General features: G+C 46.6%; 2 protein-coding genes across 5 annotated transcripts in view; both read left to right on the forward strand.

Annotated features, from left to right (window-relative positions):
• Window positions 1-22543, forward strand: part of GNAL (G protein subunit alpha L) — a 201081-nt gene that overhangs the window by 165779 nt on the left and 12759 nt on the right. For 3 of the 4 annotated variants that reach the window (XM_025364963.1, XM_025364966.1, XM_025364965.1), the window contains 4 exons: window positions 15024-15078; window positions 17176-17249; window positions 19756-19814; window positions 20819-20939. In XM_025364963.1, coding sequence (XP_025220748.1) covers window positions 15024-15078; window positions 17176-17249; window positions 19756-19814; window positions 20819-20939 — 309 coding nt within the window. Of the gene's footprint in view, window positions 1-10024; window positions 10370-15023; window positions 15079-17175; window positions 17250-19755; window positions 19815-20818; window positions 20940-22543 lie in introns of those variants that run through there. The other variant, XM_025364967.1, reaches the window with a different exon arrangement.
• CHMP1B (charged multivesicular body protein 1B) lies at window positions 4720-7763 on the forward strand. The gene has a single exon (XM_025364974.1). It carries the CDS (start codon window positions 4836-4838, stop codon window positions 5433-5435), a length of 600 nt encoding a protein of 199 aa, XP_025220759.1. The 5' UTR covers window positions 4720-4835; the 3' UTR covers window positions 5436-7763.

A 22543-nucleotide genomic window follows, 5' to 3' on the forward strand; every position in this document is an offset into this window, starting at 1 on the left:
TGATGTAGAGGAAAATATGTATACATACGTTTAATACATAATATGTGTAATTAATATTATATATGTATGTAATATATTTATATATATACACATATATGTAATGTATTCCTCAAAATGGTCACCAAGTGAATATGTATCCAATGCGATTTCCTTTGGCTGCATTCATATATTCCTACATTCAACAGAAATTTATTGGGTATATCTTGTTTTCCAGAGGTTGAATAGTACCAGGTATAGGTAGTCAACCAAAGGTCACCATGTCACATCTATCTAATAGGAAAACCTGCTGCTAGGCAAATACAAATGTATGCAAAAAATGCAAATTTTGGTAAGTGAGGAGGAGCCCTTAGTTTGAGGTATAACATTTCAAAATCACCAGAAACATACCGATGAGAATCCAGAAATAGTTTAACACACGAGAAAGTTATTTTTCATATCTTTTATTTTCTCTTTTTTTATTTTTTGAGTGACTTCAGACTTAGCAAATGATTCTTTTCCAATGAAGTAAAACTGAATGTCCTGCTTAAATATTTTCATTTTAACTACTTGTATCATTTCAAAGTAAGGAAAGAAAAGAAATCAGCCAGATGTGCCAAATGATGGCATATTTTTCTTCCCCGTTTCATGATAAAAATAATTAACTGGTTTGACTCGCAGCTTTCTAGAAATGTCTGCACTTTAATCAAAAATTTCTTTTTTTTCACTAAGAGAAAATCTGGGGGCCGGGCGCGGTGGCTCAAGCCTGTAATCCCAGCACTTTGGGAGGCCGAGACGGGCGGATCACGAGGTCAGGAGATCGAGACCATCCTGGCTAACCCGGTGAAACCCCGTCTCTACTAAAAAATACAAAAAACTAGCCGGGCGAGGTGGCGGGCGCCTGTAGTCCCAGCTACTCAGGAGGCTGAGGCAGGAGAATGGCCTAAACCCGGGAGGCGGAGCTTGCAGTGAGCGGAGAGCCAGCCACTGCACTCCAGCCTGGGCGGCAGAGCGAGACTCCGTCTCAAAAAAAAAAAAAAAAAAAAAAAAAAAAATCTGGCTATGGGACTTGTAAGGTTTCAATGTTGATGTGGTAGTTGCATAACAATTCCGGTCATTATAAACTGTATGTTCTGTTTTCACATCTGCATTGGGTCCAGAACGTCTTCAGGTACAATCAGCATGGTGGTAGGACCAAAACCTCCTTTAATAATAATATCAAAATAATCTTCCTTTTGCTAGATACACAAAAAGAGAAAGCACACCAAGCTGAAACAGACTCTGAAGGTTGTCAACCTCAATGGAATATAAAGAATGGAAAAAACTTAGAGCCAGGGTAGATGCAGATATAGATACCACGGTGGTCAGAGATAATTCTTCCGAATCCAACTCGAATGACAAGGTAGATGGAGGTGCCAGTAGTAAATGGGAATGAGCAGATTTGGGAGAAAGGACTGAGTTCAGTCACTTTGAAGAGTTGCCAAACAGTCTTGGACCACAAATCCCCCAGCACCAAGGAGACAGCCAGGCATATGGGTTTGGAGCTCAGAAGCAAATCTCTCCCTGGAAATGTGAACATGAGAGCAGCTAGCTATGGATCCTATTGAACACCATGGAAATGGCTGGGGTGTTGATAAGAGAAAGAGGAGGGCAGGGCTGGGGAACTGTCAGGGAGAGGAGGAGAATAGCCTTCTCTTCAGAATTCTAGTCCGCCCTGGTCTCCCTGGGAAGATGGCTTCTGGAACTCCACCTATCCCTTCTCTCCAGCGCAGAAAGTAGAGGCGTCATCATTCAAGGAATGTAGCTTCAGGTGATCAGGTGATGGCAACTTATTTTAACAACCATACTTTTTTTTTTTTTTTTTTTGAGAGGGAGTCTCTGTCACCCAGGCTGGAGTGCACTGGCGCAGTCTCAGCTCACTGCAACCTCCATCTTTCCAGTTCAAGCGATTCTCCTGCCTCAGCTTCCCAAGTGACTGGGATTACAGGCATGTGCCACCACACCCAGCTAATTGTTGTATTTTTAATAGAGACGGGCTTTCCCCATGTTGGCCAGGCTGGTCTTGGACTCCTGGTCTCAGGCGATCCACCCACCTCAGCCTCCCAAAGTGCTGGGATTACATTCCTGGGCCACCATGCCCAGTCAGTATCCACACTTTATAAAGTTCATATTAACTGTGTAGTCATTGCAACTGTCTTCTCAAAAAAACAACTGGAAAGTCAACTTCTGTCTTTAGGCTACATGATGATCATTATTTTATTCTTATTAACTCGTGTTTATTGGATTCCCCAGTGCCTTATTACTGGTCCAAATATATCCATGGAATCCGGTTTCTAACACTTACCTAATGTGTGGGTTCAGGCAAGTTTCTTAGCTCTCTGTGCTTCCCTTTCATTACCTGTGAACTGAAGACATTTATAGTATCTACTTCATAGGGTTTGCGAAGCTGAAATGAGTTTATTTATGTAAAGTGCCCAGAACAATGTCTGGTGCATACTTTATTAATGTTAATTGTCATTATCATCATCATCTGAGTCTCTCATGATTATATTCCAAACCATCTCACCTAGTCAGAATTTGTCATTAAGAAAACTATGGGCCGGGCACAGTAGCTCACGCCTGTAATCCCAGCACTTTGCAAGGCCAAGGTGGGCAGATCACCTGAGGTCAGGAGTTCGAGGCCAGCCTGGCCAACATGGTGAAACCCCAGCTGTACTAAAAATATAAAAATTAGCCAGTAGTGCTGGCATGTACCTGTAATCCCAGCTACTTGGGAGGCTGAGGCAGGAGAATCGCTTGAACCCAGAAGGCAGAGGCTGCAGTGAGCCAAGATCATGCCACTGCACTTCAGCCTGAGTGACAGAGCAAGATTTCATCTCAAAAAAAAAAAAAGAAAAGAAAAGAAAAGAAAAAAGAAAACTATGGAGCATGACATGGAAGCTAGACAAGAAACTTGTTTGCAAACTCCAAGAAAAACCAGGACCTAAAAGAAGGGAAGAGTGGAATGGAGGGTGAGCAGAGTAGGGGGCCTAAGCCCCCGGTTTTTTTTTTTTTTTCTTTTTTTTGGTTGAGTATATTCCATTTCTAGAAAAGTTTCATTTGGAAAAAGGGTTCTACGGCTTTGAGTGGCAAAAAGAAACCATAGCTAAGCTGCTAACTAGGGTAACATCCTATCCCCTCTGAAATAAAATTAAATTTAGCAACACCTTCTGGATTCAGTGGCTGCTGTGTGCAGAGCACCTGCTGGGCTCCATGCAGAGGGGAAGGAATCAGTGTTGTCTGCATCCAAGTAGTTTATACTGTAACAGGTGACCTATACGCACAGACCCCTTGCCAGGCAATGTGCCCTGTAGTATGGCCACACGGAGGAGGAGTCCTGGGGAGGCTCCATGGTGAAGGTGGCTTTTGAAGGACTGGCAGGGTGTCAATAGGCAGAGATGCATGGACAGTAAATCCAGGCAACAGGAACAGCATAGCCAAAGGACGGGGCGTCAGTCACATTCTCCCCACTGGCCAAATGACACAAATAATGCTCAACTTCCGTGCTGCGGTTTGCTTTGACTGGCAGAGGGGCGCTTTGACTGGCAGAGGGGCGCGAAAGACAAGGGAGCCAGCGTGCTGCACAGCAGGTTTAGCCTCCACGCCCAGGGTTTGGAGAAAGTGAAAACACCAGAGCTATGTCTTCAGAAGGTCTTGTGGTGTGAAACTGACTGGCAAGCTATCACAGAAAGCTAAGCGAGGTGGTGGGCCGCTGGATTAAAATGATCTCTAAACAGAATTCGCTCTCAGGGTTCATTTTCAGCCTAGCTCATTAGGGCAGATCCGGTCTTCTTGCATTATTATTGCTGTATCGGAGGAATCTTTCTAAAAAGTGACAGCACACATTGCTGCCATTTGAAAGCCTGCATTTTTAAAGGGCGTAATACATAGTGACAGTTCTGATGTATGCCCGTGGGTGTGGGTCCTAATATCTCACCATACTCTGCCTGCATAATTTAAAATGACAGTTTAGCCTGTCAAACTTAAATGTGAGTGAAGTTCCATGGATATTTATAAAACATCAAAAAGATAGAATGGTGTCAGCAAAAGATGGGTCTTTTTGTTACTAAACCACGGGACGATTTTTGGATGATAATTGCTGGCAACTCACCTAGAAGCTGAACTTCCAGCCAAAGTATAAATTTGGTGGTGCCACAGTTTTAAAGGTTATTTTCACCCGTGCAATAAAAGGATATTACAGAACTCCGGCACAAATCGTAGTCAAAGATGGAGACGCGTCAGTGACCCGTTTGTTTTTAATGTATTGTTTTGATGTTTTTGTTTTTAATGTATCCGTGGTTTCCAGTTCCCCTGAGAAAGTGGAAATTACCCATGCTAATAAAGCAAGCGTTCGTGTGAAGACCTAGCTGATGTTCGGCTGGGTTTTAGCCAGCTAGCCAGTCACCCTTTATAAAGCCTGCCAAGTTTGGAGCTTGGGTAATTTTACACGCGGATCTCCACAGATTGTCTGCTTCGGTAGATTACTAAGAAAGTGCGTGTGGGCACTAATTTTTGTGAATTTACTAATAACGTTAAGAACTAAAAACCCGGTACAACGCAGCGCCGGAGCGTCCGGCCGGAATCCCCCTGCGTGCGCGGCCCCCGGCGCCGTACGTCCCACAGGCCCCACCCCGGCGCCGTCCGTCCCGCGGGCCCCGCCTTTGGCGCTGGGCTCTGACGTCACCACCTGCGCCGCGCACAGTAGAAACAGGAAGTGGGACCAAAACAAAGGAGCGGCGGCCGGGAGCGGAGTTACCTCACCTTCTGTCTCTTCCGCGCACGTCTCAGCCGGGCCGCCGACGCCAAGGAGCCGTCCGACTATGTCCAACATGGAGAAACACCTGTTCAACCTGAAGTTTGCGGCCAAAGAACTGAGCAGGAGTGCCAAAAAATGCGATAAGGAGGAAAAGGCCGAAAAGGCCAAAATCAAAAAGGCCATTCAGAAGGGCAACATGGAAGTTGCGAGGATCCACGCCGAAAATGCCATCCGCCAGAAGAACCAGGCGGTGAATTTCTTGAGAATGAGTGCGCGAGTCGATGCAGTGGCTGCCAGGGTCCAGACGGCGGTGACGATGGGCAAGGTGACCAAGTCGATGGCTGGTGTGGTTAAGTCAATGGATGCGACACTGAAGACCATGAATCTGGAGAAGATTTCTGCCTTGATGGACAAATTCGAGCACCAGTTTGAAACTCTGGACGTCCAGACGCAGCAAATGGAGGACACGATGAGCAGCACGACGACGCTCACCACTCCCCAGAACCAAGTGGATATGCTGCTCCAGGAAATGGCAGACGAGGCGGGCCTCGACCTCAACATGGAGCTGCCGCAGGGGCAGACCGGCTCCGTGGGCACGAGCGTGGCTTCGGCAGAGCAGGATGAACTGTCTCAGAGACTGGCCCGCCTTCGGGATCAAGTGTGACAGCAGAACCCGCTCTGAGGTTTCCTGGCCATAGCCACCCTTCGAAATGCTCTCTGTGTGTCAGAGAAATACTATACCCTAGAAACTCTGAACACGCCAGAATGCTGAAATGCTCTTCTACCTTTGGGTTTACAGTCGTCCCCTCCAGATAAATTAAGAAATTCAGTATTTCTCCACTCTTAGCTGGATTCTAAAGTTCTGTATAGCTCGTAATGATGGTATTTTTATAGCAGCCTTTTAACAGAACTAGTTAATTTGGTGTATATGAATCTTTCTCGAAGATCTGGTCAAAACTGTATTCAGTTTTCTGACTAGAGTGATCAGATTGAAGGTGGTTGGTTTTTATTATCGATATTATTTAGTGTGATTGGTAATATCTAGAATGGCAGGCGGTGCATACAAGTTAAAGAGGGGGGGAAGATAAACACCATTCAGTGTATTCGGTAGACTGTGCTGTTTCTGTTTATCCTCTGGGTTTTGGTTTTTGTTTTTGCCTTCACAGTGAGACTGCAATTGATCTCATAACGTATGTTATTAATAAATCTCGTCCCATAATTTATACTGAAATTACCTTAGGATATTTTTGCATAATGCTCTCTTACTGCTTACATTCTATACATTTTTCATGTGATAATTGTCTTTGCGTAACTGGGAAAAATGCCGTATGACTTCCTTTATTATCTGGAAAAATTAAATTTGTTCGTTTATATTTTCTACTTACTAAATTGAGTTTTTAAAAAGACTTAGAAAGTGTGACATTATACAGTGTCTTTCAAACGAACAAGTTTATAGTTATTTTCCTGTTTCGACACTATTAGACGTCTTATAAATTATGCTAATTAGCACGGCAGTCTTGTTACACACTCTTAACATTGCCAAAGAACTGTTGATTGTTTGAGAAAACCCTGGGACTGTGTGTGTGTAGGTTTTGTTTTGATTTTAACAACCAAAAATAGAAATAAAATTAGAACTGCATTTTAAGTTCTAATTTGCATTTATTAATTTGTCCAAAAGCAACAACTCTTTGAAAACCTTGAAAATATAAGCTGGGATGTTTTACTTAGCCATGCAAGTCATTTATGTATACATCCAGCCAGCTGGAAGTCTGAGAATTAAAGAGGCAGGACTGGAAGGAAGGAGAATGCTGGACTCTTTAAGGCTGGAGCCCAGCTGTGCTGCCTGCCGTCTTCTCAGGAATGGCAGTGCGTATTTTCTGGCTGAAAAGTAAAGCATGTAGCCAGCCACCGCTTTCTCATAGCCTGGAAACACGGAGAAAAGCAACTTACTTTTGCCTTGGCAAGTATTCTAACCTAAGTTAATTCAAGTTTTTTTTAACTTACCCTTTCCTTCACTGGAAGATTTTTCCATAAGAGAAGTCCATTGTTTCAGAAAATAATTATAGGGGCCCTTCCAAGTTCTTTGAAAGATTCGTAACCAACTGTTCACTATTATAACATGTGTTCCAGTGTAAATGAGTAAGGAAAAAAACCAGGTGTGACAGGTGTGTGCAGATGAGGAGTGACCCTCATATTCATTGTATATTTGGATGTTGTTCTGAAGTGTGCTTTGAGGGACACTTGTTGGTTGCCTGCCCAGCATGTTCTCTGAGAACGCCCCTCTTAGAAGATCGTGTCTCCTATCCTCCACAGGCTTGTGCAGGGCCGTGTGTGAGGACGGCATGAGTCTTAACCCCTCTTTTATTTTATTTATTTTAGTTTCGAGATGGAGTCTCGCTCTGTTGCCCAGGCTGGAGTGCCGTGGCGCGATCTCGGCTCACTGCAGCCTCCGCCTCCCGGGTTCAAGCGATTCTCCTGCCTCAGCCTCCCGAGTAGCTGGGATTACAGGTGCACACCGCTATGCCTGGCTAATTTTTTTGTATTTTTAGCAGAGACAGAGTTTCACTGTGTTGGCCAGGCTGGTCTTGAACTCCTGACCTCAGGTGATCCTCCCACCTCAGCCTCCCAAAGTGCTGGGATTACAGGCGTGAGCCACTGCACCTGGCCTTAACCCCTCTTTAGATTGGAAAAAATAATCACAACTTTTAAAATAGCTTAGTGTTGAACCCTTTGGTAAACTGAAGACCCTTTTATAATGCAAATATTCCCACCAAAATTAATATATTTTGTGAGATTAAACGATGCTTGTATATGCTTGAACTTTCTTAAAATATGTTCATGTCATACTATTATGAATGTACATTTTTATGAGTCATAAATATTATTTTCAAAAGCACTACAGGCCCATGAATTATTTCCTAACTTTTGCAGTTGATTAAATACTGAAATGTAAATCACAGGAATTTGTCAAATCATTTTAAACTGCATGTTACTGGATGTGAGTGTGCATCCTGTTTTAAAAAAATACTTAAGAAAAAAGAATTGCTGGGCACAGTGACTCAAGCCTATAATCCCAGCACTTTGGGAGGCTGAGGCGGGCAGATCACCTGTGGTCAGGAGTTCAAGACTAGCCTGACCAACATGGAGAAACCCCACCTCTATTCAAAATACGAAATTAGCCGGGCGTGGTGGTGTGCACCTGTAATCTCAGCTACTCAGGAGGCTGAGGCAGAAGAATTGCTTGAACCCGGGAGGCAGAGGTTGCGGTGAGCCGAGATTGCGCCATTGCACTCTAGCCTGGGTAACAAGAGTGAAACTGTCTCAAAAAGAGAAAAAAAAATTCTGAGGTAGATTTGGTTCAGAAAGCATGGTATTTTTCCAAATTCACCCTCAGTCTTACCACTTAAATTTTTGTTTGGTTAGTATGGCTTTTTCTCGTGTATTTCTAGGATCCCTGGCTTATTTTTGTTGTTGCTGTTTTGAGACGGAGTCTCGCTCTGTCGCCCAGGCTGGAGTGCCACCACGATCTCGGCTCACTGTGGCCTCCACCTCCTAGGTTCAAGCGATCCTCCTGCCTCAGCCCCCAAGTAGCTGGGACTACAGATGCGCACCAACACACCTGACTAATTTTTTTTTTCTTTTTTTTTTTTTTCTTCAGTAGAGTAGGGGTTTCACCATGTTGGCCAGGCTTGTCTGGGACTCCTGATCCTCAAGTGATCCACCTGCCTTGGCCTCTCAAAGTGCTGGGATTACAGGCGGGAGCCACCGTGTGCCTGGCCCCCTGGCTTCTTCACCGTAATTGTTTCTTCATGGCCGCAAGATTCTTTTTCACATTGAAACTTCCCTACGCCAAAGATGGATATAATTTACAAAAGTATCCAACTGAAACACATCAGGGAACTAGTTAATCTTCCATTTAACTACTAGTTATATTTCTTCCTTTCATTTTTCCGCCTTCAAATGCACAATTTCTAACATGGATTTAGAATTGAAAGAAAAAAAGCAGACTGGATTAATACACAAAATCCTTTCCTTTACTTTTAGTTTATTTCAGCTCAGGAACCCAGATGATACTGTGTGTGCTACTGGAGAATTTTCTTACTAAAGCTGTTTCTTGCTGAAGGAATGCCAATGTATATGCCTTTTAAATACAGGCAGACCATGAGGCTTGGACACTGTGTGCCTGCCCTGCTGTCTTTGATTTGGAAAAGACTGCTGGGCCAGGTGCAGTGGCTCACACCTGTAATCCCAGCACTTTGGGAGGCCAAGGCAGGCAAATCACCTGAGGTCGGGAGTTCAAGACCAGCCTGACCAACATGAAGAAACCGCATCTCTACTAAAAATACAAAATTAGCCGGACATGGTGGCGCATGCCTGTAATCCCAGCTACTTGGGAGGCTGAGGCAGGAGAATCGCTTAAACCCAGGAGACAAAGGTTGCAGTGAGCCGAGATCGCGCCGTTGCACTCCAGCCTGTCCGGCCTGGGCAACAAGAGCGAAATTCCATCTCAAAAAAAAAAGACTGCTGAAAATAAGTACCAGTCTGATAAGATAACCTTATTAACTGAGCATAGTATCAGCATCAGCTGGCCAAGCACATTATAAAGTAGAAGGGGGGGACTTCCTCTGCAAAAACACAACATCCTCTTGGCAATTCTGTAGCCAAAGTCCAAAGCAAGATATTTATAGCAAATTATAGCTGCACTCCAGCCTGGGTGACAGCGTGAGACTGTCTCAAAAAAATAAAAATAAAAACAAATAATTTTTTAAATTTAAAAACATTTTAAATGACAATGCAGAGAAGATTCAGTACAAAACATGCTGGCCATGTGGGCTTCTTTCCAGAAATTAGAACATGCTTTTGCCCTTAAATGATATGCAGTACAGATAGGTAGATAAAACATACACAGAAAAAGAAAAATGGACAAGGCATATCCAGATGTTTAAAAAAAAATCAAGAACACTTAAGATCAGGACTGTTTACATACTTTACGTTATTTTATATCTCAGCCTTTAAAAAGGATTAAATCACAGCATAAGGCAGCATGCCAAGCTCATCGAATTGTGAGACAGTAAGTGCCAGAAGAAAGTGAGGTTGACGTTGTGCTGTGTCATGGCAGTTAGAAGTGACTTCCCAGAGCGGGCAGGGTTTAATCTCAGGTTTCAAATGGGGGGGGAAAAGCAGGAATGACATGGGATCTGAGAGGCCAAAAACTACAGGGGGTTTTGACTGGAGTGGAGGGTTCATGTGATGTAAAAGAGACTGAAGGGGAGACTGGACAGATTGCAAAGGGCTCGAGGCCAGATTAAAAGTGTGGACTTTACCCTGTGGGAAGGAGAAAGAGCAGGAGTCATGAGAAGAATGGTTCAGGCAGAGATTAGAGCATAAAGCTGGGAGGCGGGGAAAGCCAGGAGGAACATGCTCTTGGATGACGACTCACCAAGAATCGCTGATCACCTGGGACGTGGCTCAGCTGCACATGCTGACGCAGTGGGTCTGCCAGTGACGCTGATATGCCATGAGTCTGGGAACCCCTTTTAAGGAGCAGGGATCTTAACTCTGGCTGTGCATTACAACTGCCTGGTACTTTGTCACCATGTGAGTCATGTTTTTCTCCACCAGTACGAACTCCTGGGCTCCAGTGATCCTGCTGCCTCAGCCTCCGGAGTACCTGGGATCCATCTGTATATTTATATCTTGTAGATAAATATCATGAATCAAATTTCATTAACACTGGGAAAAGTTTTTTACTTTCCTTGACAGATTTCCAATTGCTATATGTTTTCACAAAAAAAGTAATTTTAAATACATGGAAATTTAGTTGGTACTTTTTTTCTGAGACCCAGTAGTTTAATTACAAAGGCATTTAATAGAATAGTTTTCATCTTTTGGTGACTCTCCTTGTTCCCTCTTCATGATCAATTCCATGGCCATTAAGAATTCTTTGACGCCAACAACAGATGGGATGTAAACAGTGAGTTGTTATTTTTGCTAATATCAAACAGAAGGGGGATCTAAATGAAAATGAAAACATTTCTGCAAATATGAGTGTCCTCAGCTGTCACAGGAAATAATGAAAAAAAATCAAAGTAAATTTCTTTTTAACTACTTTCTTATAGTGTCTACAATGCAAGTGATTTTTTACAATGCTAATTTGGTATAGTTTTGCAACTCTGTATCTAATGTTGGAGTGAATAGTCTGCAAGGGGTTTTTAGATCTGCTTAATTCTTCCGGTCAGCATGCAGTGGCGTATTTAAGGAGGCAATGTTATAACCCTTTAAAATGTAGTCATATGCGAAATTCTATGTATGATTTGGAAGATCCCTTTAAAATTCTCTCTACGTATGGTAATCACAGAAGCCCCAATTTGAAAAAGTACTTCTGCAACATGCTTGGAAATATGCCAGTTGAAACAAGGATCAAGGCAGAAGGCTGGCAGAAATGTACCACTCTATTATTTATTCCTTAGAAACTCTTTCAAAGGATTGGGGGCATATTCACATTTTGGGGTGCATTTTCACATTTTACTTTCATTGCACAAACTTGAAATGCATGAACTCAGGGCATCAGTAACGATTCAGAAGCAGCTCTTGGAAATGTTCAGTGAGACCTCCCACGTCTCACTTAGATCTCTGAGAATCAGAGCTGGAAGGACTCTGAGTATCCATCTTGGAGGCTGGGGACAGGAGAAGACCCACCAGCCTCATCACTGTCAGCATCTCAACGTCACTGGTCTTTCGTAGTGCACAGGAAGATGCACTCACACGTCCTCTCATCACATCTCTCTAGCACTCCACAGGCATTTTTTGGTTAACCATACTTCATTCTTTCTACTTAGACTAGTTATTATCATCTGAAGACATTCACCCACCTACCTCCAACCTATGTGCATCCCATTTTAAATAGATTACTTCCTAAACTCTAACTATAGCCACAGGCTTCATATTTAATGTTCAGTTCCTTCCAGCTCTTTTCATCAGAGCGAATTCGTTTCTGTATCCTTACCTTGGCCCCTGTCAAAAGTCATGACCATTTCTGACTAGAACCGTTGTAGCTCACGCGGCCTGTGAGGGAGGCAGGCTTCCCACCCAGAAACCCACCTGAATGTCCAGCCGCAGTCCAGAGCTCCCGTCCCACCCCGGCAGAAACTTCTCCTGCCTTCTCACGGATTCCAAGGTCTTTTTGCTCCTTTGTCACTGGATGGTCAGGAACTCAGTGTGTCCTTCCGCTGTGCTCTTCACCCCACCACATTCCAGGCCAGCAACCACCATGCCAGAACTGCATTGCACTTTCCAAACCAGGCCTCAGGCAATGGCAGGGAATTCCTGCCTCCAGCCTCCCAAGGCTCTCCAGGTCCCAGAGGGTCCCTTCCCTTTACTCCTTCCCCTCTGGAGCCAGTTCCACGCCCTCGGCCAACTCACCAGCCTTCACGTGCGCAGTAGCACCTCCCAGGGCTTGCAGCACCTATTCCAAAGACACCACTGGCTGATCAGGGTCCCTTTGGCCTCTCAATAACCCTGTCACCTGGGCCATATCTCTGCAGAGCCGGGAGCAGTTGACATTCTTTATATATATATATATATATCTTTCTTTTTTTTTTTTTTTTTTTTTTTTTGACAGAGTGTGACTTTTTCGCCCAGGCTGGGGGGCAGTGGCGTGATCTCGGCTCACTACAACCTCTGCCTCCTGGGTTCAAGTGATTCTCCTGCCTCAGCCTCCCGAGGTAGCTGGGATTACAGGCGTGCGCCACCATACCTGGCTACTTTTTGTATTTTTAGTAGAGACAGGGTTTCACAATGTTGACCAGGTTAGTCTTGAACTCCTGACCACAGGTGATCCACCCACCTTGGCCTCCCAAAGTGCTGGGATTAAAGGTATGAGCCACCGCGCCCAGCCGACATTCTTTCATGACTGCACACCAGACAATGCAGTCACAGACACCACTCCCGTAACCTGTTTCCCTTGGATTCCAGGGAAATGACTCATTCATGACAGTTGAGGTCACCGTTGCCCCCACTGCTTCCTATCCCTATGAAAGGCCACCCCAAACACCAGCAGATCCACTCCTGCCCTTTTGTGTATTCTGCTTCTGCGTTACTTGCCCTGGGGGTGTCAAACCCAGGTTCATGGATGAAGGCTGCCAAAATGTCATCCCATGGCCAGGCCTCAGTTCTGGCCACTAGGGACTGTCTCTAGCTTTCCAAAAGGAAGGAGTTACGATGGCCAAGGAAATGACGCAGTCTTACTGTCTTTGGCCAAGTGGTTCCTAAAATGGACCCCTTTTGACCTTTGTAGGGAAGGAAAAAGAGCTTCCCTCTTTCCCATTAGGTTCTGTAGCTGAGTGAACCAACAAAGACGGATTAACCGGGGGAAAGCATACACATTTTATTTAACATTTTTACATGCACACGGGAACTTTCATAAGAAAAATGAAGACCCAAAGAAGCCGTCGGGACTGAGAGCTAATATACCCTTGTAACAAAAGATGATAAACGTATGGAGAAGTGACAAAGGAGAAAGGTTCAGGTTTCTAGGGGCAGTCATTGGGGGGCAGTGACTAATGAAAGACGAGGGTTACTTTGGTGGGTTTGTACAGATCCGGTTCAGGGTGGACTCCCAGCCTCCGGCGATACGAACCTTCTCCTCTTCCTGGCCTAGGGCAGACGTTTCTTACGGGAAATTTCCTGACCCGCTGTTTGGGACAGAGCAGGAGGTCAGCCCCCCAGCCTTGCATCCGAGGCTTCCCAAGTGCCCTCAGCTGCAGTTAGTCAACATGCCGAAGGGCACATTTAGGGGTGGCATTCTGTATTCTGAACCCTTTCGTCTCCCTCTTGCCCACACTGAGGTTCACGGCGCCTGCAGAGGAGCTGGTGCAGGAGGATGGGGAGGTGGGGAGGCAGCATCCCCTCCGCTGCGTGAAACGCTCATGGGCACATGGCTGCTGCCTCCACCTACCCAGACACAGAGCCAGCCAACTGGCATGGCAGGCAGCGAGCCAGCACAGCCTCCAGGCCATCCATCCTTGCTCCTCAGTACCAGGGCCTCCCATCAACGCCAGCGCCAACAGAGAGCCTGGACCGCCCCAACCCCTCCCTCCTGCTCGCTCTCCTTCTTCCTTCTAGAGCCCCTGCTGCCCCTGTCTCCAGAATTGTCCTCTGCTCGCCAGTTAACCCATCCCCAGCGCTTGTTTGTCCCCGGGAGGCCCAGCCTCTCAGCCCTCGATGGTCACCTGTCCCAGCCGCGGAAGGAGAAGGGGACAGAGGACACTGGTTCATTCCACCATATTTACTGGGGCCAGGCCTGCACTAGGTGCTGGGGACTCCCAGGTGGACACGACAGAAACCTGCCCTGAGGGCCTCGCATGTTAGTGGAGGAGACAAATAACAACAGATCGACCAAGACTCAGTGGGAAACGGGCAGCCTGGATAGATGCCTTGGTAAAGCCAGGCTGACACAGAGAGGGCGGGGGAGGCCTGTGCAGGGGCCATGGTCACTCGGGAGAGGGAGCTCGGTGGCCTCCCAGCGGAAGAGCTGGAGAAACGGCCTGGAAGAGGGTCGTCACCCCAGAGCGGTGCACAGCTTTCCTAGGCTCTCACCCTGCCTTGTGTGGGACACAGAGGACGCCGGGCAGATCTGACACCCACAGGCGTCGCCGGGTTTGCCGGCACACACACACACACACACACACTCACATTCTTGCTCTCGCACACTTTCCACACATACTCTCACACTCACCCTTACACTCACTTTTACACATTTCCTCTCGCACACCACATACTCGCTCTCCACACTCAGTCACTCTTACACATATTCACACAGTCATACACACACACACACACACACACACACCTTCTGTATTTGATTAGGAACCTACACTAAAGGAACATCTATCACCTTCCATGTTTTGTTTACATTGCAACACATTCTTATACTTAGCCTTGGAAGGGAGGCTCCATGCTGTCTCCCAGTTTCTGAGTAGCCCCACCCCCAGCCCTGTGGCAGTGGAGAAGAGAGGGGAGAGAAGGCAACATTAAAAAAAAAAAAAGAAGAATGCAGTTCTCCGTCCCTGGGCCAAGAATGTTGCATTATCTAGACTGATACAAATTCAGGAAACAAAGTAAGAACTCCGGTCAGCTGCTTGGCCTGCCCCATCCTTGCTGTACTTGGGTGAAATGTCCCATTAATTTCCCCCCAACCCTGGGAAAAAGTGACCTGACAACAGGCCTGAACCCTTGCTGACTTTCTTTGCAGCTTCCTGGAAAGAATCGACAGCGTCAGCTTGGTTGACTACACACCCACAGACCAGGTATGTGGAATTAGGGTCCCCCACCGCGCACCAGAATCTGCGAGATTCATTTCCAATATGATTTAACGATTATTTCAGAATGGATTAAGGAAAAATCCCTCAGATACCTACTTTTTGCACATCATTTGTACTGCCCTGGGTGTGTGTGTGGATTGGTCATCAAACCTTGTGCCTTGCTCCCCTGACTCTGGCACTTAAGTGGTTATGAAAATTGCCAGTATGCAAATGAGTTTATCTGCAGACAAGGAACATGCTGTTCCTGTTCCTCCTGGAGCTGCCCTCAGGAAAGCGAAGTCTTTGCTTCCTGGATTCATAAACTATGCCCATTCTGTTTTGGCCCCGGGCCTGGGGAGTCCCGTATCACAGCGAACTTTCCAGGTGTGACCCAGAGCATCCCCTTTGGGTTGAGTCAGAAAAAAGCACTCCACCTTTTTTTTTTTTTTTTTTTTTTTGTCTTTTTGAGATGGAATCTTGCTCTGTCGCCCAGGCTGGAGTGAAATGGCGCAATCTCTGCTCACTGCAACCTCCGCCTCCCAGGTTCAAGCGATTCTCCTGCCTCAGCCTCCCAAGTAGCTGGGATTACAGGTGCCTGCCACCTCGCCCAGCTAATTTTTGTATTTTCAGTGGAGACAGGGTTTTGCCACGTTGGCCAGACTAGTCTCAAACTCCTGACCTCAAGTGATCCACCTGCCTTGGCCTCCCAAAGTGCTGGGATTATAGGCGTGAGCCACTGTGCCCAGCCCACTCCACCAATTTTTAAATAGCAGAGAGGGAATCGTGCCCCTTCGACCCTCGGGCAGCTGCAGAGACTTGGAGAGCCCCTGGATTGATCAATTCAGGAGCCTTCAGGTGCTTCTAGAGCCAGTGAACCCCAAGGAAGTTAGAGGGGTCTCTCTGTTCAAACCACACTCTCCAAACCTCCCCCAGAGTCTGTATTCCCTACCAGGACTTGGCCCTGGGCCCCCAAGGTGGAAGGTCTGAGATCTGAGCTTCTTTTTCTCCCATAAAGTTTCTCTCTCTCAGGCTGATCCTGAGAGTTTGAAATTATCTGACAAAGCAATGGAGGCTTCCTCGTCTTGAGTCAGTCCCTCAACTAACTCACCTGTCCTAAACAGTTCTCATTATACTAAAATGGGAGGACCACCTCCCACATTCCAGAATTATTACGGAGTGGCTGCTTCCTTCAAAGCACATGGATTTGGTGGTCAGAAAAAAAAAAACCCTGACATGTGCCAAATGTGCCAGGGATGCCAGCTTTGTGAGGCTGCATGGCTTTCTCGTCCCCTCGGGGTACCACATCTTTTATCTTGGAGGAAATAGAAATGTGCAGGGAAGAGAGAATAAATGAAATCAACTAGCATCCAGTTCATAAGGCTGAAGACATATGAGTGCAGAGTTACACTTCCTTTGGTTTCTCACCCAAGCCATCGTGAGTCTCACCCAAGCCAACAGAGCACTGGCAGGGGAGTCCCTCTGGAATGCTGATGCCCTGACTGTGGTTGTCAGGTACATGTCGGTAAGATTCTTTGAGACATGAGTTTTTTGAAGTTTTAAAACAAATAGACAGTTATCAGGTCTCTCAGGGCCAAACCAACACATTAATTGTGGCTTTCTCTGGAGGATAAAACAACATTCGTCTGAGTTCTTTTTTTTTTTTTTTTTTTTTTGAGACGGAGTCTCACTTGTCACCCAGGCTGGAATGCAATGGCACGATCTCAGCTCCCTGCAACCTCTGCCTCCCAGGTTCAAGCGATTCTCCTGCCTCAGCTTCCCAAGTAGCTGGGATTACAAGTGCCTGTGACCACACCTGGCTAATTTGTTTTTTCGTATTTTTAGTAGAGATAGGGTTTCACCATGTTGGCCAGGCTGGTCTCAAACTCCTGACCTCAGGTGATCTGCCCGCCTCAGTCTCCCAAAGTGCTGGGATTACGGGTGTGAGTCACCACGCTTAGCCAATTTTAGTTCTTAATTATTATTGTTTCCTGTACAGTGGAACAAATTATTTGAAAAATATTGCTGATGTATAGTTATACCCGGGCTTTACTTTGAAGAAGAATAGTCATGTAACCCAGCTTGCTTCCTTCTTCTTGTTCCCAGGACCTCCTCAGATGCAGAGTTCTGACATCTGGGATTTTTGAGACACGATTCCAAGTGGACAAAGTAAACTTTCAGTGAGTATGTCGTTAAGAGCCGCGTGGCCCAGGGCCTCATGAAGTCCCAGAGCCGAAGGGTTGTGAGGTTTAAGGGGCTTCATTCCTGAATGTGCATGGCTGCCCTTTCAGGTAAGGGCAGCTGGGGTGAAATTCTAACTCTAGCAAGAGTTGAAGTGTTGATTTTACTGCCTACTTTAAAGCAGAAATGAGGACACCTGAAAGGAAGGCAGTGTTTGCATCTGAGTTGTAGATTTGATTGGCCCTTTTTTTAGATCAGGAGACTCATGAAATTTTGATCTTTCGGATGCACAGTCCCAATTTGAGAACTGAAATGAGCAGTTCATGTGTGTCTCCAGCCCAAGTGCAAACTCGGCCAAATGAGCTTTCTTTCTTCATTTCTCTCCCTCATGATAAGACGTTAATTCTCTGGCCACAAAGCTCTTTTTGTCCCCGTAGTTGTGATCCTAGTCCTGCTCCATCACTTCCCCAGCCCCTAGACTCTCTCAGCAGGGCCCTGGCTGATCTCCTGTCCCCTGGCTTACCCATTTCAGTCGCCCTACTCAGTGCCACGAAATGAATCTTCCCATAGCATGGCCTGGATCGTGCTATTCCTCTGCTGAAAAAGGTTCGGGGCTCACTACTGCCTGTGCACCCTATGACCCAAGCCCTCCACCTGTGACCAGCCCCATCCCCAGCCCTGCTTTGTCACCTGCCACCTGCCTCACCAAGCTGGGCTGCTGTCAGGACCCTTCCAGTTCTCCCAGCTTCTCCTGCGGCTGCGCCTCTGTTCATCTTGTCCTCTGAGCCTCAGATGCCACCTGGGCTAACCCCACAAATCTGTCAAAGCTTCCTTCAGGCCAGGCATAGTGGCTCATGCCTGTCATCTCAGCACTTTGGGAGGCCAAGGCAGTAGGATTGCTTGAGACCAGGTGTTCAAGACCAGCCTGGGCAATACAGCAAGACCCTATCTCTACCAAACTTGATGGCATACACCTGTGGTCCTAGCTACTCAGGAGGCTGAGGTGGGAGGATCTCGTAAGCCCAGGAATTCAAGGCAGCAGTGGGCCATGATTAGGCCATTTCACTCCAGTCTGGCTGTCTCTAAAAAAATTAAAAAAAAGAAGCATCCAAGCGTCCCTCAAATCTCAGCCCATGGTGACCCCTTAGAATTCCCATTGCATCTACTATGCAGCCGGTGATGGTATTCTGCCCTGTACCTTGCCCAGTCACCCTCAGCATGTCCAACTCGACTCTAAGGGTGAGGTCCCTTAGAGCAAGAGTTTCATGATTTTCAGTGTGTTCTGAGACTCCTGCAGTGCCTGACGCTCTCCCCAGTGCACAGGTGACAGGCACCTACTTCCAGATTTCCGAAGAACCGTTCACACGGCCAGTGTCAGGCTGGAGAAAAGCCGCTACGTCCGTCTCTGCTGTGGGGCCCTCAGTGCGGTGTGGAGTTGGCATGACGTGTGGTTTTGCCCACATCAGAACCACGTCCCTGGCATAGTGGAATTATTAACAGTGAAGCTGTATCTTACATTCGTGATTTTGTTTGAAAGGATTCTGCTCATCAGCTCATCCATTTTCATCAAGTACCTCAGCGTGCCCCACGTGTGCTAATGCAAAGCGTACAGATTAACTTCTAATAGGATCAGCAACATACCCACCCAGGACAAAACAGTCTAGCCCGTGTGGTCCTAGGGCACATGCACTGTGTTTAGGGAGGGGAGAAATCTCAGAGCCAGGGACGCCTGCAAAGGTTGGAAGGATCCAGCAGAATCTGGGTAGGTAGAGAAACCCTCCCGGGGAGAAATGGCTTAGGCCACAGGGTGCGGTGAGCAGGGGCTGTGAGAAGAGGGGCCTGGGCCTGGGCCTGGCCTGATGAAGTACAGGATGCAGCTGAGAAACTCTGAGAGAACTGGCTGAGGCCGCCTTGGCTGGGCAAGACCAGGAAGCAGCTCGGGCTGGGCAGAGCAGCCTGAACTGAATCCAGGTGTGATCAAGACCCAGTGCAGGTCACCAGGCAGAGGTGGCTAGAGATAAGATGCATGTAGTGTAGACAGATCAGCAAGGAGCCTTTCTCAATTCTCACGGGGAGGGGACACAGTGTCCTGAGAGCTGGAGCAAATCATAGGAAGGATCTGCCCTGGGCAGTGACTTAGCTTGTACTCAGAGAGGCATGAGTGTCTGAGCAAGTAACCTCTTGCATTACTGAGCTAGTGACCACTGGATTTATTAGGGACCTACTGTGGGACCTCAGACACTGCCGGCTGCTGTCTGCTTGACCTCTCACCCCTGTAGCCCCACTGTGGGGTGACTGAGGAGGGACTGCGGCTGAGAAAGGTGGAGCCACTTGTATTCCAGGATCACACAGGGAGTGATGGTGCAGACCAGCCAGTGACCCGAGCCTGACTCAAGACCCATGTGTGAACGCTGGAAGCTGCTGATAGCCAAAGAGGAAAGCAAGCACGTGTGCGGTTGTTCCCTGCTTTCCCCAAATAATTGTGTTCCTCCTGCTCTTCCACAGCATGTTTGATGTTGGCGGCCAGAGGGATGAGAGGAGAAAATGGATCCAGTGCTTTAATGGTGATTTTTTTTATGCTCTCTCAAGCAAATGGGAGTGAATTCTAACACTCAGCATTGCTGTGCTTAACTGTTTTTGAATTAGATGATCTCTCATCTAACTAGTATGTAAAGCATAGCATTTTATAGATTATGATGCTCCTTCCTTAGATACTAATCTCATTAAAAAAAGCATTTAAGGGCCAGGCGCCATGGCTCATGCCTGTAATCCCAGCACCTTGGGAGGCCAAGGAGGGCGGATAACCTGAAGTCAGGAGTTCGAGACCAGCCTGGCCAATGTGGAGAAACCAGAGCTCTATTAAAAAATACAAAAATTAGCCAGGTGTGGTGGCTCATGCCTGTAATCCCAGCATTTTGGGAGGCTAGGGTGGGTGGATCACCTGAGGTTAGGAGTTCAAGACCAGCCTGACCAACATGGTGAAACCCCGTCTCTACTAAAAATGCAAAAATTAGCCAGGTGTTGTCGTGCACGCCTGTAATCCCAGCTACTCGGGAGGCTGAGGCAGGAGAATCGCCTGAACCCAGGAGGCGGAGGTTGCAGTGAGCCAAGATTGTGCCATTGTACTCCAGCCTGGGCAACAAGAGTGAAACTCTTGTCTCAGAAAAAAATACAAAAATTAGCCAGGCATGGTGACACATGCCTGTAATCGTAGCTACTAGGGAGGCTGAGGCAGGAGAATCACTTGAACCTGGGAGGCAGAAGTTGCAGTGAGCCAAGATCATGCCATTGCACTCCAGCCTGGGAGACAAGAGTGAAACTCCATCTCAAAAAAAAAAAAAAAGCATTTAAGCATCCCAAATTTATGTGCGTCTTTTGGGCTGGGCTCTTCATCAAGTGTGTTACTGAAGCAACCAGTGGTGCGCACGGGCAGGCTGTTCTGTGACTGAATAGTCCTATCACTGAGTAAATGTTTTTGTGGAACTGAGTGGCTGCTGCGTGTGTACTTTCTTGCAGCTCCACAGCGAGGGTGTCTAACTGAGGTGCTTTCCTTTTTCTCCTCACCAAGATGTCACGGCTATCATTTATGTCGCAGCCTGCAGTAGCTACAACATGGTGATTCGAGAAGATAACAACACCAACAGGCTGAGAGAGTCCCTCGATCTTTTTGAAAGCATCTGGAACAACAGGTGACAAAAATAACAAATTCAGTCTCACCACTGGATTGCAAATTTTCTTTTGTTAAAAATGCGCTCAGGCCAGGTGTTGCGGCTCACACCTATAATCTCAACACTGGGAGGCCGAGGCAGGTGTGTCACTTGAGCCCAGGAGTTGGAAACCAACCTGGGCAGCATGAAGAAACCCTGTCTCTACAAAAAATACAAAGATTAGCCAGGCGTGGTGGTGCACACCTGTAGTCCCAGCTACTCAGGAGCTTGAGGTAGGAGGACCGGTTGAGCCCAGGAGGTGAGGGTTGCAGTGAACTGAGATCACACTGCTGCACTCCTGCCTGGGCAACACAGCAAGACCCGGTCTCAAAACACACACACACCTACACCCACACCCCCCCCACACACTCTTTACTGATAAATCCAGAACTGTACGAAATATCTCTTTTAGTTCATCTATTGTATAGACATACTAAAAATGTGGAGTATTTTATTTTATTTTATTTTATTATTTTATTTTATTTTATTTTGAGACGGAGTCTCACTGTGTCGCCCAGGCTGGAGTGCAGTGGCGCTTTCTCAGCTCACTGCAAGCTCCACCTCCCGGGTTCACGCCATTCTCCTGCCTCAGCCTCCCGAGTTGCTGGGACTACAGGCGCCCGCCACCTCGCCCGGCTAGTTTTTTGTATTTTTAGTAGAGGCGGGGTTTCACCATGTTAGCCAGGATGGTCTCGATCTCCTGACCTCGTGATCCGCCCACCTCGGCCTCCCAAAGTGCTGGGATTACAGGCGTGAGCCACCGCGCCCGGCCAGTGTAGAGTATTCTTTGATGAAGTTCTGATAGTGCTTTGTCAAGAAAATTTAGGTCTCTGTTTTGAAAGCCTAAGATTACATTCAGCCTTCCATATCTTCAGGTTCCATATCTGCAGATTCAACCAACCACAGATTGAAAATATTCAAAAATAAATTTAAGATAGCAATACAACAACAAAAAATAATACAAGATTACAGTGGCTTACACCTGTAATCCCAGCACTTTGGGAGGCTGAGACAGGGGAATTGCTTGAGCTCAGGAGCTGGAGAACAGCCTGGGCAACATGTTGAAACCCCGTATCTATAAAAAATACAAAAATTCATCAGGCGTGGTGGGGCACACTTGTAGTCCCAGCTACTTGGGAAGCTGAGGCAAGAGGATCACTTGAGCCCAGGAGGCGGAGGTTACAGTGAGCTGAGATCATATAACTGCACTTCAGTCTGGGCAACAGAGGGAGACTCCGTCTGAAAAAACTTAATTAATTAATTAAAATAAAAAATTCAGCAAGGAAAAAAATTGGACTAAAAAATAATAATACAAATAAGCAATACAGTATAACAAGTACTCGCCAGCTTTTACATTGTGATAGGTATGATAGGTAATGTGGAGATGATTTAAGCACATGGGAGGGTGTGCATGGGTTATATGCAAATACTACACCATTTCATACAAGGGAGCCTCCTCAGATTTTGGTTTTTACAGGGAGTCGTAGACCAATCTCCCATGGGTATCAAGGGACGATTCTATATCTAGGGTTCGAAATAGGTTTTGTTTGGTTTTTAAAATTTAGGAAGTACCAGTTTAGGGGCCA

Source organism: Theropithecus gelada, chromosome 18, assembly GCF_003255815.1.
Source record: "Theropithecus gelada isolate Dixy chromosome 18, Tgel_1.0, whole genome shotgun sequence".
In the NCBI taxonomy this organism is placed as follows: domain Eukaryota; kingdom Metazoa; phylum Chordata; class Mammalia; order Primates; family Cercopithecidae; genus Theropithecus; species Theropithecus gelada.